The sequence below is a fragment of the Myodes glareolus genome, chromosome 24 (genome assembly GCF_982192425.1).
Source record: "Myodes glareolus chromosome 24, mMyoGla1.1, whole genome shotgun sequence".
Lineage (NCBI taxonomy): Eukaryota > Metazoa > Chordata > Mammalia > Rodentia > Cricetidae > Myodes > Myodes glareolus.
In genome coordinates this window covers 49,429,605-49,443,812 of record NC_142049.1, presented here as the reverse complement: position 1 = coordinate 49,443,812, position 14,208 = coordinate 49,429,605, and the positions used below count along the sequence as shown (strand labels likewise).

Sequence of the window (14,208 nt, the reverse complement as noted above, 5' to 3'; positions counted from 1 at the left end):
ATAGTGTACTAGGAATGCAAGGTATACTTGCGGGGAAACTTAATCTCAGCCTTGCAGGCAATGGCATGAATATAAAATGACCTCGAAAATTACTGTAAAATCTGTGAACAGAAACTTAATAACTCTTACTAATAGAAAGATACAAAGCCAGGATGGAGGGGAGGGGTGATGTCACAGACACAAGCAGATCTCTGAGTCTGAGGCCAGTCCGGTCTACAGAAAATATCAGGACAGAGGTACACAGAGAAACATTGTCTCGAAAAAATAAAAGAGGAAAGGAAAAGAGCCTAGGATAGTTGTATATGCTTTTAATCCCAGCATTTAGGAGGCAGAGGCAGGTGGATCTCTGAGCTTAAGGCCAGCCTGGTCTACAGAGTGGGTTCCAGGATAGCCAAGGCTACACTGAGAAACTCTGACACACTCTGACACAAACCCATTTTTAAATACAGGTGATGGGAATATGAACTCAGACCATCAGCTCACACTAGACCATTTTCCAGCTCCTGGTTTTAGTTGAGGTTTTGTGTTTCTTAGGGTCTGCAAGAAGTTCTGTAAAAGATCACCAGTCACATTGCAATCAGTAAGATCACTTTATTAAAATTTTAACCTGTTGAGTGGCACATGGTGACGGCCAGTGAGCCCCCAAGACTTCTTTTAAGCAAGATTGGGGGAATTCCAGGGAAGCAAACTTAGTCTGGGAGCTGATTGGTGGATTGGTTGGTGGCTTAGAGGTTAGGGCTTTCCAGCTGCAGGGTGGGAGAAACTCTCTTTAGCTCTCTGAAGCTTGCACAAGGCTGAGGGTGCCCTCTGACTGGTTGCCCCTGGGTTGTGACTTTCCCAAGAACTGCTTGGTCAGCTCCAGCCAGTACCAGTAAACTGAAGCTAAGGCCTAGTCCCTGGGAAGGCTTTTAGCAGGGCCTGTCATGGCCCTTGTCTGGCTCCCTTGGCCCTCTCTTCACTGTTTTTGTTTTATTTTTCTTATCCCATCACCCCACCCCAAAAACAGAGTTTCCCTGTGTAGTTCCGGCTGCCCTAAAACTTGCATGCCACCATACCTGGCTTTGTATTTGTGTGTGTGTGTGCGGGGTGTAATTTAATTTTATTTATTTTATTTTTTTCCATGATATTTATTGAGCTCTACATTTTTCTCTACTCCCCTCCTGCCTCTCCTCTCGCCTCTTCAGCCCTCCCCCAAAGTCCCTATGCTCCCAATTTACTCAGGAGATCTGGTCTTTTTATACTTTCTACTTCCCATATAGATTAGATCATGTAAGTCTCTCTTAATGTCCACATTGTTGTCTAAGTTCTCTCTGGGATTGTGGTTTGTAGACTGGCTTTCTTTGCTTTATGTTTAAAAACTACCTATGAGTGAATACATGTGATAATTGTTTTTCTGTGTCTGGGTTACCTCACTCAAAATCATGTTTTCTAGCTCCATCCATTTTCCTGCAAAATTCAAGCTGTCATTATTTTTTCTGCTGTGTAGTACTCCATTGTGTAAATGTAACACATTTTTTATCCATTGTTTGATCAAGGGGCATTTAGGTTGTTTCCAGGTTCTGGCTATGGCAAACAAAGCTGCTATGAGGGCTGGAGAGGTGGCTCAGAGGTTAAGAGCACTGCCTGCTCTTGCAAAGGTCCTGAGTTCAATTCCCAGCAACCACATCGTGGCTCATAACCATCTGTAGGGATATCTGGTACCCTCTTCTGGCCTGCAGGTACATATGCAGACAGAATACCGAAAATACTGTATACATAATAAATAAATAAAACTTTAAAAAAAAAAGCTGCTATGAACATAGTTGAGCACATGTCCTTGTGGCACGATTGAGCATCCTTTGGATATATACCCAAAAGTGGTATTACTGGGTCTTGAGGAAGGTTGTTTCCTAATTTTCTGAGGAATTGCCACACTGACATCCAAAGGGGTTATACCAGCTTACATTCCCACCAGCAATGCAGAAGTGTTCCCTTTTTTCCCCCACAACCTCCCCAGCATAAGTTGTTATCAGTGTTTGTGATCTTGGTCATTCTTACAGGTGTAAGATGGAATCTCAGAGTTGTTTTGATTTGCATTTCTCTGATGACTAAGGATGTTGAACATTTCCTTAAGTGTCTTTCAGCCATTTTAGATTTCTCTGTTGAGAGTTCTCTGTTTATGTCTGTACTCCATTTTTTTTATTGGATTATGTTATCTATTTTGTTAGATATCAGGATAGCTACGCCTGCTTGTTTCTTAGGTCCATTTGATTGGTATATTTTTTCCCAACCTTTTACTCTGAGACGATGTCTGTCTTTGAGGTTGAGATGCATTTTTTGTATGCAGAAGAGGGATGGATTCTGTTTTCGTATCCAATCTGTTAGCCTGCACCTTTTTATGGGTGAGTTGAGTCCATTTACATTAAGGGATATTAATGACCAGTGGTTACTATCTCCTGTTAATTTAGTTTTCATCATTGGTGATGTTAATTTGTGGATTTTTTCTTCTTCAGGGTTTGCTATTATGAGATCATCAATTGTCTGTGTTTTTGTTGATGTAGCCATCTTCCTTGGGTTGGAGTTTTCCTTCTAGTATTTTGTGTAGGGCTGGGTTTGTGGCTAGGTATTGGTTAAATCTTGATTTGTCATGGACTATCTTGTTTTGTCCTTCTATGGTGATCGACAGTTTTGCTGGGTATAGTAGTCTGGCTGGCATCCGTGGTCTCTTAATGTCTGCATAATGCTTGACCATGACCTTCTGTCTTTCATTGTCTCCACTGAGAAGTCAGGTGTAATTCTGATAGGAATCAGAATTCTGATAGGTCTACCTTTATATGTTACTTGACCTTTTTCCTTTGCAGCTTTTAATATTCTTTCTTTCTTTTTTTAAATATTTATTTATTTATTTATTTATTATGTATACAGTATTCTGTCTGTGTGTATGTCTGCAGGTCAGATGAGGGCACCAGACCTCATTACAGATGGTTGTGAGCCACCATGTAGTTGCCGGGAATTGAACTTAGGACCTTTGGAAGATCAGGCAATGCTCTTAACCACTGAGCCATCTCTCTAGCCCCCTTAATATTCTTTACTCTGTATGTTTAGTGTTTTGATTATTATGTGGCGAGAAGACTTTTTTTTTTTGATCCAGTCTATTTGGTGTTCTGTAAGCTTCTTGTATCTTCATAGGCATATCTTTCTTTAGGTAGGGAAAGTTTTCTTCTATGATTTTGTTAAATAAATTTTCTGTGCCTTTGAGTTGAACTTCTTCTCCTTCTTCTATACCTATTATTCTAAGATTTGGCCTTTTTATGATGCCCCATAGTTCATAGATATTTTGGGTTAAGCTTTTGTTAGACTTAATGTTTTCTTTAACTGATGAGTCTATTTCCTCTATTGTATCTTCAGCACTTGAGATTCCCTCTTCCATCTCTTGTATTCTGTTGTTTGTACTTGCAGTTGTGGTTCCTGCTCTTTTCCTCATGATTTCTGTTTCTATAATTCCTTCGTCTTGTGTTTTCTCTATTTTTTTCTAACTCAGGTTTCAAGTCCTGAATAGTTTCTGTTTTATGTTTGATTTCTTTTTCTTGGTTTTCTTTAAGTGATTTGCTGATATCTTCTAATTTTTTGTTTGTTTTTTTCCTCCATTTCTTTAAGGTAATTTCTCATTTTATCTTGAAGAATTTCAAACATTCTCTCGAGATTATTTTTTAGATCATTTTCTTCTGGTTCATCCATATTTGGTTGTTCAGGTCTTACTTTTGTAGGTCTTTATGTTTTACTGGTAATGTGTTGCTCTTTGTGGTATATCATGTGATCTTACCTTGTCTACTCATTTTTTCCTCTATAGGTGTGGTTGGGGCTGTCTGAGGTTCTGTTGAATAATCTTCTAGGTGTCAGTAAATCCAAAGCTCAGATGGTTGTTCCTCGTGGTACAGTCGGTGTCACAGTTCTAGTTACCCCGTTGGTTACTCCTGTTCCTGGAGATAGCTCAGTGCTCCTGTGCTTTGCTCTGCTCCCTTGGAGTTTGCTGTCTCAGGCCTACTTTGGCCTAGGCTGCTGGCTTTGATCTGTTTTTGTAAATCTTGGTCTGGATCGCCTCTTGTAGAAGTCCCTGGCTTGGAGTTGGACCTGTTCTGGTGCCGATCACTGACTCTGAATCTGGTCACTGGTTCAATCCTGATCTGCTCGTGTCCCGGGACTGGGTTTGCTCCTGGCTATTCCCTTTGATGTCCCAAACCAATGCCTGAACCCACAGAGGACCTGACTCAGGTTTGCTCTCTCTGAGGTCCCAGACTCATGCCTGACCCCACTGAGATCTCTGATTCCTAACTATTCCCTCGGAGGACCCAGGTTCACTCATGCCCAGGCTGATAGAGGTCCTGGCTCCAGCTTAGTTCCTGGGAGGTCCTTGTATTTGTGTTTTAAGATTTATTTTTGTTTTATGTGTATGAGTGTCTCTCTGCACACATATCATATGTACCATATGCTTGCAGTACCCAAGGGCATCAAAGGTCAGAACCGAAGCTAAAGGAGATTGTGACCCATCATGTGGGTGCTGAAAATTGAACCTGGTTCCTTGAAAAGAGCAGAAAATACTATTAATAACTGAGCCATCTCTCCAGTCCCACTTAAAAAAAAGTGAGCAGAGTGCTAAGCCTACCTGGACTGTAAGGCAAGCTCCAAGACAGCCAGGGCTGTTACCTCTCTGAAAACAAAACAGTCATTGTACGTATCTGCTCCTTTCATCATGTCCAGAGTACATCTGTTAATTATTTGTGAAAAATTGCTTTACACTGTATGAACATATGTCGCTGTGACTGGGTTGATAAAGAAGCCGCTGCCCAATAGCTGGACAGGTAGAGGTTAGGAGGGACTTGTAGACATAAAGAGAACACAAAGAGGAAGAAGGGGAGTCTGAGAATCTCAAGGAGACTTGGAGAGAAGGAGATGAACTGAGAAAAGGTACCAGGCCACATGACAGAGTGTAGATAAGAAAGATGGGTTAATTTAAATGTAAGAGTAACCAGCCTGAGCTATTAGCCAAGCATTTATAATTAATAGTAAATCTCTGAATGGTTATTTGGGTACAATTACTGAGACAGAGAGAAACTCTGCCTACAATTATTCCTTATGAACTACAGGAAATAAAATCCAGACTGGAAACATGGGCTCCCTGCTGTCCTGTCTCCCCGCCATGCACTCGGCCACCCGAGACCGTCATTTTTAATAAAATGATGGGCATTTTGATTTGGTTTGATTCGACCTAATTGGATTTCTTGTGCCATGCAGACCTGAAAACCACACGTTTCTCCTCTATGAGCTCAGTTAAACACCCTGTGAGACCGCTTGCTCCCAGCGTAACAGAAACGACAACCGTCTGGGAAACAGCAGTTGGGAGCACCAGCTATTCATCCGGAGCACTGGGTTCAGTTCCCAGCACCTGCACAGCGGCTCACAACTGTCTGTCACTCCAGCTCCGGGGGATCCAACACCCTCTCACAGACATGCACGCAGGCAAGATATCAATGCACATAAAATAAAAATAAGTAAATAAATCATGAAAAATATTGTTTTGCAGTATATTTAATAAATGAGAGCAATTGCTCTCAAATATAAGTAACCAAGCTGCTAAATGTGGTAACCTAGAAGATGTACAGAACCGGGGGTTGTGATAACACTGGGGAGCTGGGACCAGAGGGTTGCTGGTCCAAGGCCAGCCTGGGTCGCACGAGGAGATTCTGTCTCAAAAAAAAAAAAAAAATTCTATTATTCTATTGTATCACTTGAAACACACCAGAAGTAATCTAGTATTTATCAAAGGAAGACTGAGGGCCAAGGAAATGTTGGAAGGAGGAGCCGAAGGTCAGGTTTTGGCTACACAACATTGCAGGTCTGCGTGGGCTACATGAGGCCCTGTCTCAGTGTCATCTCTCCCCCCCCCCACAGGGTTTCTTTGTTTAGCTCTGGCTGTCCTGGAACTCACTTTGTTGACCAGACTGGCCTCAAGCTCACAGAGATCCACCTATCCCTGCTTCCCAAGTGCTGGGAGTAAAAGCGTTTACCACCACTGCCTGGCTACTATTTTTAATTTTCTAAAAAGTAGCATTTACTATTATACAGAGCGTGCTATGGTGTGTGTCTGGAGATCAGGTTTGCATGGTGGGTACTGTTCTGACAAGAAGAGTCCCAGGACTGCAGGCTCAGCAGGCCTTCATGGCAAGTGCTGTGATCCTCCCAAGGGCCCTAGTCATCCTTTTGATGAGGAAAACTATGAAAATTATAGCACAATAATCATATTTGTAAAAATCTGTCCTTATCCTTCCTTGGTACTTACTTCTACTGTTTCATGGAATGAGGTTTTCAGTATTTCGACTTTCTTCTACATGATACACCGTCATGAGCATGAATTCATTACAGAAATAATGTGGTTTTTATGACTTTGGAAAAGAAAGGTTTTCTTTTCTTTGCCTTTTTTTTTTTTTTAATAACAAAAACAGCCAGTTCGTTTGTTGGTTACTAGGCAACAGTGCCCGGATCAAACCACTCTGAAAAAGGGAGAGGGAGATGCACATTATTCTGAATGGTAGCTGCTAGGCAATGCCTGAACATACCGCCATCTTTGATTGGGGCAAGGTATGTACTACGGAATGAAAAAGCCACGCAGACTGTGGTTGCCAGGCAATGTCTTAGCACTGTCGCCATCTTCAACCTGCTTGTTGTTTAAAAAAATAGCACGTAAATTATTACAGCACACGTGAAGGTTGGCACCATCACCATCTTCAAGCTGTCGTCTTCATCCTCGTTATACAAAGGATGTGATGCTGTCCAGGAGCAATTTGAGCGCTTGGCAAGCACTGCTTGTTGCCATCTTTGTTAGGGTCATGATGACTTCCGACTAGCGCGGGAGAGACTCTAACCCGGTTGGTGGGCCTGAGTTGAGGAAGGCGGGAATTTGGTCATCTCCCTTCGCCCTCTGGCTGCTCCAGCCAGCGGGTCGGCTTTGAGTAGCGCAGGCTCCCAGACCCACACCGAAGTCACCCGGGGGGGACTTCCAGATGGGGGATGAGGGGCCGGGAAGCACGGTTCACCTGCTGTGCCTTGCGGCCTCCAGCGGGGTCCCCCTGTTCTGCAGGAGCAGCAGCGGCGGCGCCCCCTCCCGTCAACAGGTGGGGCATTGAACTCCTGCACCTAACTAGAAGGGATCTGGGAAGCTGGGATTGCACACCTCGCAGGGAGCAGGTGCCGGGGGCCTTTCGCCCGTTTTCCCGAAGGAGGACTTTGGGGGCCTGTGGGGGAGGCTGCAGAGTGGGACACAGGGTCTCAGGCGGGAGGGATTCGGCGGTACTACCGTGTTTTCCACTCCTTCTCAGCTTCCCTTCTCTGTCATCGGCTCCCTCAATGGAGTACACATGTTCGGGCAGAATCTGGACGTGCAACTGAATTCGGCAAGAACGGAAGGCACAACTGTGGTGTGGAAGAGCTTCCATGACAGGTCCCTTGGCGGGATCCCTGGCGTGGATGATCCCAGAATCCTGTCCGCAGTGCAGACAGAGCTGACAGACTCCTCTGCCCTGGGCTCATTCTCGCTTCTCCTCTTTCACCCCACAGCATCACCCTCATCCTTCTGTCATCTGAGGAGGGCACCTCCGAGTTGAGTCTAGAAAGAACGCTCGACATGGTGTTTGGGGCCATGGTGAGGCAAGAGAGCTGCACTCTGGGCCCCTTTCCCTCCGGATAAACCCCTGCATTTCTTTCTCACACCCGGGTGTCCAGGTGCCAGGGACCAGCAGCCCCTACTTCACACACAGGGTTCCAGGCCTGATCCTCCTCTCTCTGACGAGAATCCGTTTTCCTGTACTAAGGTCCCACGTGACTCTTCTAGGTTCTCATTGTGGGACTTGAGGAGCTGACCAACATCCGGAACGTAGAGAGACTGAAGAAAGAATTAAGGGTGAGGCTGTAGGACATGAGTGCAGTCAGATTCCTAAATCACGCCTGTTTGTCTGGAACCCTAATTCCCAGTAGGCCCTGGGACATCCTGGGGAACTTGGTGTTCAACCCTGGGGCTGGCCCAGTTGGGTCCTAGATTTTTCCCCTTTCCTCCTGCCAGGCCAGCTACTGTCTCATTGACAGCTTCCTGGGGAACTCCGAGCTCACTGGGGACCTGACCCAGTGTGTGGACTGTGTCATTCCTCCGGAGGGCTCCCTCATGCAGGTACTGGGGCGGCTACAGACGTGTGTCTCCGTGGTTCTGGACAGCACCCCAGCACCCTCTTATCAATCTGGGGTCTAGCTTTACCTGGGACTCCTAAGAGAACTTTCTTCACCAGACTCCATCCTGACCACTCCCCTTCTCTGCTGCAGCTTCTACTTGCCCTAAACAAGCTCCCTTCTCTGCCTAGTGTCCCAAGGCCTATGTCCTCCGGTGGTCACCAAGTTGTGGTGACATCCATACATCAGTGTTAGCTTCCTCAAGGGTTTCAAGCAGCCTCAGACTTCCCAGGTTCCAACCTCGAAGGGGTTGTTCACCTGGGCAGTTTCCAGTCTCCCCCCCAGGCAGGTGGCCTGACCTCTCCTGGCTTCCACAGGTCATGACCTAGGCCTTGTTTGGGCAGGTAATGGGGATCAAATTGTAGATGTTGAAATGATGGACTCCTGGTGCAGGCAGGCCCGTCAGCCCAGCTACTCTGGAGGCTGAGAAAGAGGATGCACAGTTTAAGGGCAGCCTGGGCAACTTAGTGGATTAATTCAGTGTGGCTTGGCCGCAGTGCTGAGCTAGCATGCCCAAGGCCTTAAGTTACATTTCCATTACTGAGGACAGGGAGGTTGTGTGACTCAGGAGCTTGCTGTCCTAACATACTGGAGTCCACTGGTCCGCTGGCTGCTCCTCCACTCCAGGCCCAGGCCGAGAGGCCCCTCCTTGCTTTATGACTCCTAGTCTACTCCCCTCACCAGGAAACCCTCTTAGGGTTCGCAGAGGCCACCGGCACGGCCTTTGTCAGTCTGCTGGTATCAGGCCGAGTGGTGGCAGCGACTGAGAGCTGGTGGCGCCTGGGCATGCCTGAAGCCGTGCTGCTCCCCTGGCTGGTGGGGTCCCTGCCACCTCAGGCCGCTCGCGACTACCCGGTGTACCTGCCACATGGGAGCCCCAAGGTGAGTGAGGGGGGGCGGGCGGGGCTGGGGCGGGGCCTACAGTGGGCGGGGCCGGGCCGTGTTTAGCCCCACCCCGCACCCTGCTGCAGGTCCCGCATAGGCTGTTGACCTTAACGCTGCTGAGGGGACTGGAGCTGTGTCTGCTGTGTGGGCCGCGCCCGCCCCTCGGCCAGCTGGAGCCACAGGTGAGAACAGTTGAGCTGCCGCCCCCAGCACAGCTCTTCATGAGCGCCATGCCACCTGCTATAGTCCCTAGCCAACCAGGCTCCACTAGGTATGGACTCCCTCCCCACCCCTAGCCCCTACCTCACACTGACCACGTCTCCTGCAGCTGTTGGAACGCTGGTGGCAGCCACTGCTGGAGCCCCTCCGGGCCTGCCTGCCACTTGGCCCTAGGGCGCTACCCGAAGGGTTCCCGCTGCACAGTGACATCCTCGGGTAAGGCTCGGTGGTGGGGTGCAGGGTGGAGTGGGCGGGCAGTTTGCCTTGTCAGCTCCCCATGACCTGATAGTGCCTTTCCCCAGCCTGCTGTTGCTCCACTTGGAACTGAGACGCTGCCTCTTCACTGTGGAGCCGTCACCAGATAAAGGTGCACAGGGAAGCCGCGGGTGAGAGGGCCGTGAGCCAGGGGCCATCTAGTCACGCTGCTCATTTTTCTCTAGAGCCTTCCCCTGAGCAGCGCCGGCGCCTCCTTAGAAACTTCTACACTCTGGTGGCTACCACACACTTCCCACCAGGTCAGCGGTAGGCATGGATCCCACATGGTGTACACGCCCTGAAGCAGAGAACCCAGCATAGGCCTGAATTGCCCTGGACGGTCTTAGTACTGAATTCTGGACCCTTCTCCAGTCAGCTTTTACATGAAGGCCTGGTTCTGACCGGGCATCTGTCCCACACATGGAAATTTCAGCTCCAGGTGGGCCAAGGCAGGATAGCCATGAGTCTGAGGCTGGCCTGTGTTGTAGTGCCTCAAAGAAAGGAGGACGCAGCGCTTCATCCTACAGCAGGGCCATCACCAGTTCTGTTGATCCCAAGGCCAAGCAAGGCCAAGTGGCACCACTCAATCAGTCATTCCTGTCACCCTCCGTAGGGCCGGGCAGAACTCTGCTCAAGCTGAAGGGAGTAAGGATCCTGCAGACTCCACATTGGGAAAGTTGTCCCAGGTCCCTAAAGCCCCAAGAGACAGAAGCCGGGGCTGATGGTGCCCAGCCAGATAAAGAGTTCACAAGTGTGCACACTAGGAGAATGGGCTGAGATCCCCAGGAGGGTGACAGCACCTGATGTCAACTAATGTTAGAACTGTCTGAGCTCACACGCAGACCGGAGGAAAGCAGCCAGGCTAGGCGGGAAGAGGATGACCTGGGAGGACCTGGGAAGGAGTGCGCTAGTGAGGGGCGCTGGGCCCTGGCTGAATGTGGCTTCCAAGCCTGTAGCTGTGCTGCTCACCCAGCCACCCTTCCTTTCCCAGAACCAGGGCCTGCAGAGAAAGAAGAGGATGCAGCCCACCCAGCCCAGAGGCCCAGAGCTTGCTACCTTGTGCTAGGGCCAGGCATGGGGTGGCAGCTGGTGGCTCTGCAGCTAGGGCTGCGGCTGCTCCTGTTGATGCTGTCTCCTCAGAGCCCCACCCATGGGCTGCGAAACCTTGCCACCCACACCCTACAAGCCCTTACCCCGTTCCTCTGATCACCCAGGGGCAGGCAGTCAATAGACGGGGTAACATTAGCGTCTCTCTGTTTATTCACTCACAATAATACACGCCCCAGATGGGGAGAGAGGGGAGGGCGGGCGACAATGGGGGGGAGGGGAGGAGGTACCGACTTCTCTGGCTCCTCTCCCCTCTGTGCTCCGGGGGACAAGGGAGGGAGGGTGCTTCCCTTGACCCCCCCAGAATGTAAACAGCAGCAGATGAACAAAACTAAAAATACAAAAGGCCAGAGGAAGCTCAGGCAGGCCTCCATCCCTGGGGTCTTCGCTGTCACCACCGGAGGTCTCCTCGCTGCCCCCTCCACCACAGCTGCCTCCATCCCAGGGCTGCCTGGCACTGGCCACATCCCAGAGCAAGTCCAGGGCTCAGAACTGCTGGGCCAGCAACTCACACAAGTGACGGGAGACAGGCTCTTTGCTGGTGCGCAGGGTCAGGCGGTACATCTGTGTGGAGATGGCAGCCATGAGATGAGGGAGCCCAGAAGGGGTCAGAAAAGTCAGGTCAGTGAAGATGGAAGACACAGGAAGGAGGGTTGGGAACAGGGAATGTGGGGGCACAGCGAGGTCCTCCCTCATTACTCACTTGGGCCTGGGCATTGGGCTCCAGCCGAAGCAGACACCCCACCTGCAGGGCTTTCGTCTGGATGATTCCAGCACCCACGAAGTTCTCAGGGTTAGGGTCCACATTGTCCAGTAGAGCAGAGCCAAACCCCAGAAGCTAGAAAGGGATGGGTATTGAAGCAGAGCTGAGAAGCCTCTAGACTACCTCAGGCCAAACCCTCATGGGTGAAAACTGATCTATCCAGCGGCCAGCACCCAGTAAATGCCCAGTCTCTCTCTCACCTTGGCCTTAGTAACTTCAGCATCCATGGGGTGGTTGGCTTTGAATATTTTCTGTGCTTCCTGCAGGGGGCTGGCAGGTTGAAAGCACTGTCAAGCCCAGGAGACGCTGCCCTGCCCCGCCCCTCAGCCCAGCTCCCTCCACCTCTCAACCCCGCCCCTCACAGGCTCAGCTGCTTCCAGCGCTGGAAAAAGTCTTGGGCAGCCATCTCCGTGGGCTGGAAGAATTTGTTGATGGTCACTGGTAGCTTCAGAGTGAGGGACTGGGCGGTGCCACCGTACCTGAACAGATGAGAGCAGCTCACCAGGCCCCATCCCTGAAGACCAGCCTCATTGCCCCCCCACCCCCACTTTGCTCCTTCCCACTCACCGGAAGCGCACAGACAGCAGCGGAGGCGTCAGAAAGTCTCGCAGACACTCGATGTTGAGCACCTGCTGCACCTGGGCACCACCGTCCACTTGCGCGGCCACACGCTTCGTCTGCACCACCAGCTGTGGCCATGGAGTTAAGGAGGCCAGGAACAGGGGTGGCACAACCTGAGCGTCTGTCAGAGGCTCTGAGGGTCAACCGCAGACTCACAGACTTCCTCCTGTGACATCTGGGACACCCAGGGATCTCCAATGGGTGACAAACCACATGGATCATGGTGGGCAAGATAGTATTTTCTTAGCCTCAAGTGCAAATTGGGTACATGTAAAATGTCCTGAGGAGCCAAGAAACCACCCACCATTAGAACATATCTGTCTGAGTAGCAGTGGCCACACAGCCAGATGGAAGTAATCAGTGTCACCTTTGTGCTCAGGCCTGACTTCATGTCAGGAACATGTACAAGGTTGGCTGGTACCTACACCCTACTGGCACTGCCCTACTTCGGACATAAAACTGTCTGCCCTGGGTTCTGGTCAACAAAGCAGAGGGTGAAGAACTAGCTGTTCTGGTCTCACACATGTGGACTGAGGACAATATAAAAAAAAGAGGGGGCCTGGATCTGCCATACACCTTCCAGAACATCCAAACTGCTCTTTCAAAATGGCAGGAAGCCAGGTTTGCTGGTGCACACCTATAATCCCAGCACTTGGCAGGCAGAGGCAGATGGCTCATCTTGAATTCAAAGCCAGTTCAATCTGTAGAGTAAGTGGAGCCACCCTAGGCCACACAAACAGCTTCAAAAACAACCAACAGCCCTCCTAGCAGAAGAAAGGAGAGTTACTTTTCCTGGAGGAAAGTTAGGAGGCAGGCCACACAGCTGAGGTGCTGCAGGGCCGGCAGAGTGTGCAGCATTCTTGGTTAACCTGACTGCAGGAGCCTCTAGCCCCATAGCATGAAGCCACACACAGACATCAGCAAAGGTAAGGTGCCTGGCAGGGTAGTTGGGGTGTTGGAAGTCATATATTCTGTACATTGGGTTACTGTCATTTGTCCCTGGGTAGAGAGGCCTACCTACTGTTCAAACAGTCTTAGAAGTGACATGTGCCTAACTCTGAGTGAGGGGCTGAACAGGTATGGAGCCGAGTGTTGCTTCCCAGAGGACTACAGGGGTGGGGTGGGCACCCTCCAGGCCAAGAGCAGAGGATATGAGTCTGCAGGTCTCCGGGGTGGACCACAGTGGGCGAGAAGCTCTGGAACTGCACAGAAGTCTTGTTGCCATAGAACAGGTACATCCGGCCTGCAGCGGGTGGGTGAAGGCTCCATCCAAGCTCCCCCGTTCCCATACCCTGCCACCAGCCCAGCCAGGGGGTGCTGCCAAAAACACACCCCTCCAGTACCCTCCCCTCCGGGCCACCAGGACACACCCAGGTTCTGCCGGAACTCGGACTTGACTCCAATCTGCAGCAGCTGGTTCTCAAACAAGACCCCACTATTCTTACACACGAACCTGGCAGGGTGGTGGGAGTCAGGATGGCAGGGCTCCTGGGCACCCCACTGCCCCCGCTCCCCTTCCCACCTCTCCAGAACTCACTTGTTGAGCAGTTCGTCGGCTTCTGGGATGGGAGGGCCTATGTCCTCGGGACCTGGGCTGGGGAGAGGAAGAAGTGACATGCACAGGGGCTTGGGGACTTGAGGTAATCGGGTTAGGCAACACTCTCTTGGAAGGCAGATTCCCCAGAACCCACAGGCCAAGCTTCCCCAGAGACCCTCAGGAATGGGAGTGGGACCCTGGCAGAGGGATCGCCCAAGGACCCCAACTTCCACTGTTTTCTAACCTCTGCCAGTCATCAGAGACCCCTGAAGCCCACCCTGGGAACATCCATCAACCCCATAGCCAGAGGCCACCCCTTACTCAGCAGCTGGAGCTGGGTCAGCCAACAAAGCCATGGGGCTCTCAGGGGCAGGGGGCTCCAGCTCGCTGGGCCATCCAATCCCAGAGCAGACAGAGAAGACAGGTGTGGCAGGCAGCCAATCCCAGAGAGGCAGCAAGAGGGCCAGGGAAAGAGAGGCAAGAGGATTCAGAAGGAAGAGTGGGCTGAGTATGGGAAAGGACAGCACAGGGCAGCAAGGGCAGCAGAGTCCAGAGTGGCAGGCAGAGG

The 14,208-nt window shown here is 50.3% G+C and overlaps 2 protein-coding genes across 10 annotated transcripts in view; one reads left to right on the top strand and one right to left on the bottom strand.

Annotated features, from left to right (window-relative positions):
* The first annotated feature begins 6,736 nt into the window (after positions 1-6,736).
* Fuz (fuzzy planar cell polarity protein) lies at positions 6,737-11,080 on the top strand. Of its 7 annotated transcripts, none has more exons than XM_048438113.3 (11): positions 6,756-7,148; positions 7,353-7,474; positions 7,591-7,675; positions 7,865-7,933; positions 8,093-8,197; positions 8,938-9,135; positions 9,225-9,320; positions 9,467-9,573; positions 9,660-9,724; positions 9,798-9,872; positions 10,604-10,857. In XM_048438113.3, exons 1-11 carry the CDS (start codon positions 7,038-7,040, stop codon positions 10,816-10,818), a joined length of 1,248 nt encoding a protein of 415 aa, XP_048294070.1. In that variant the 5' UTR covers positions 6,756-7,037; the 3' UTR covers positions 10,819-10,857. The 7 variants fall into 7 exon arrangements, with proteins under 7 accessions (XP_048294072.1, XP_048294067.1, XP_048294069.1 ...); XM_048438111.3 differs by having other exon boundaries at positions 6,756-7,221; XM_048438110.3 differs by lacking the exon at positions 9,798-9,872 and having other exon boundaries at positions 6,742-7,221; positions 9,660-9,743; positions 10,604-11,080.
* A 21-nt stretch (positions 11,081-11,101) lies between these two features.
* Ap2a1 (adaptor related protein complex 2 subunit alpha 1) overlaps positions 11,102-14,208 on the bottom strand; it is a 30,582-nt gene continuing 27,475 nt past the window's right edge. The window contains exons 16-24 of one of the 3 annotated variants that reach the window (XM_087901589.1): positions 13,962-14,027; positions 13,641-13,697; positions 13,474-13,556; positions 13,257-13,346; positions 12,050-12,173; positions 11,845-11,961; positions 11,683-11,752; positions 11,423-11,557; positions 11,102-11,283 (exon numbers count right to left, since the gene is read on the bottom strand). In XM_087901589.1, the coding sequence (XP_087757715.1) occupies positions 11,206-11,283; positions 11,423-11,557; positions 11,683-11,752; positions 11,845-11,961; positions 12,050-12,173; positions 13,257-13,346; positions 13,474-13,556; positions 13,641-13,697; positions 13,962-14,027 (820 nt within the window). In that variant the 3' untranslated portion in view covers positions 11,102-11,205. Of the gene's footprint in view, positions 11,284-11,422; positions 11,558-11,682; positions 11,753-11,844; positions 11,962-12,049; positions 12,174-13,122; positions 13,347-13,473; positions 13,557-13,640; positions 13,698-13,961; positions 14,028-14,208 lie in introns of those variants that run through there. The other 2 variants (XM_087901590.1, XM_085682841.2) reach the window with 2 other exon arrangements.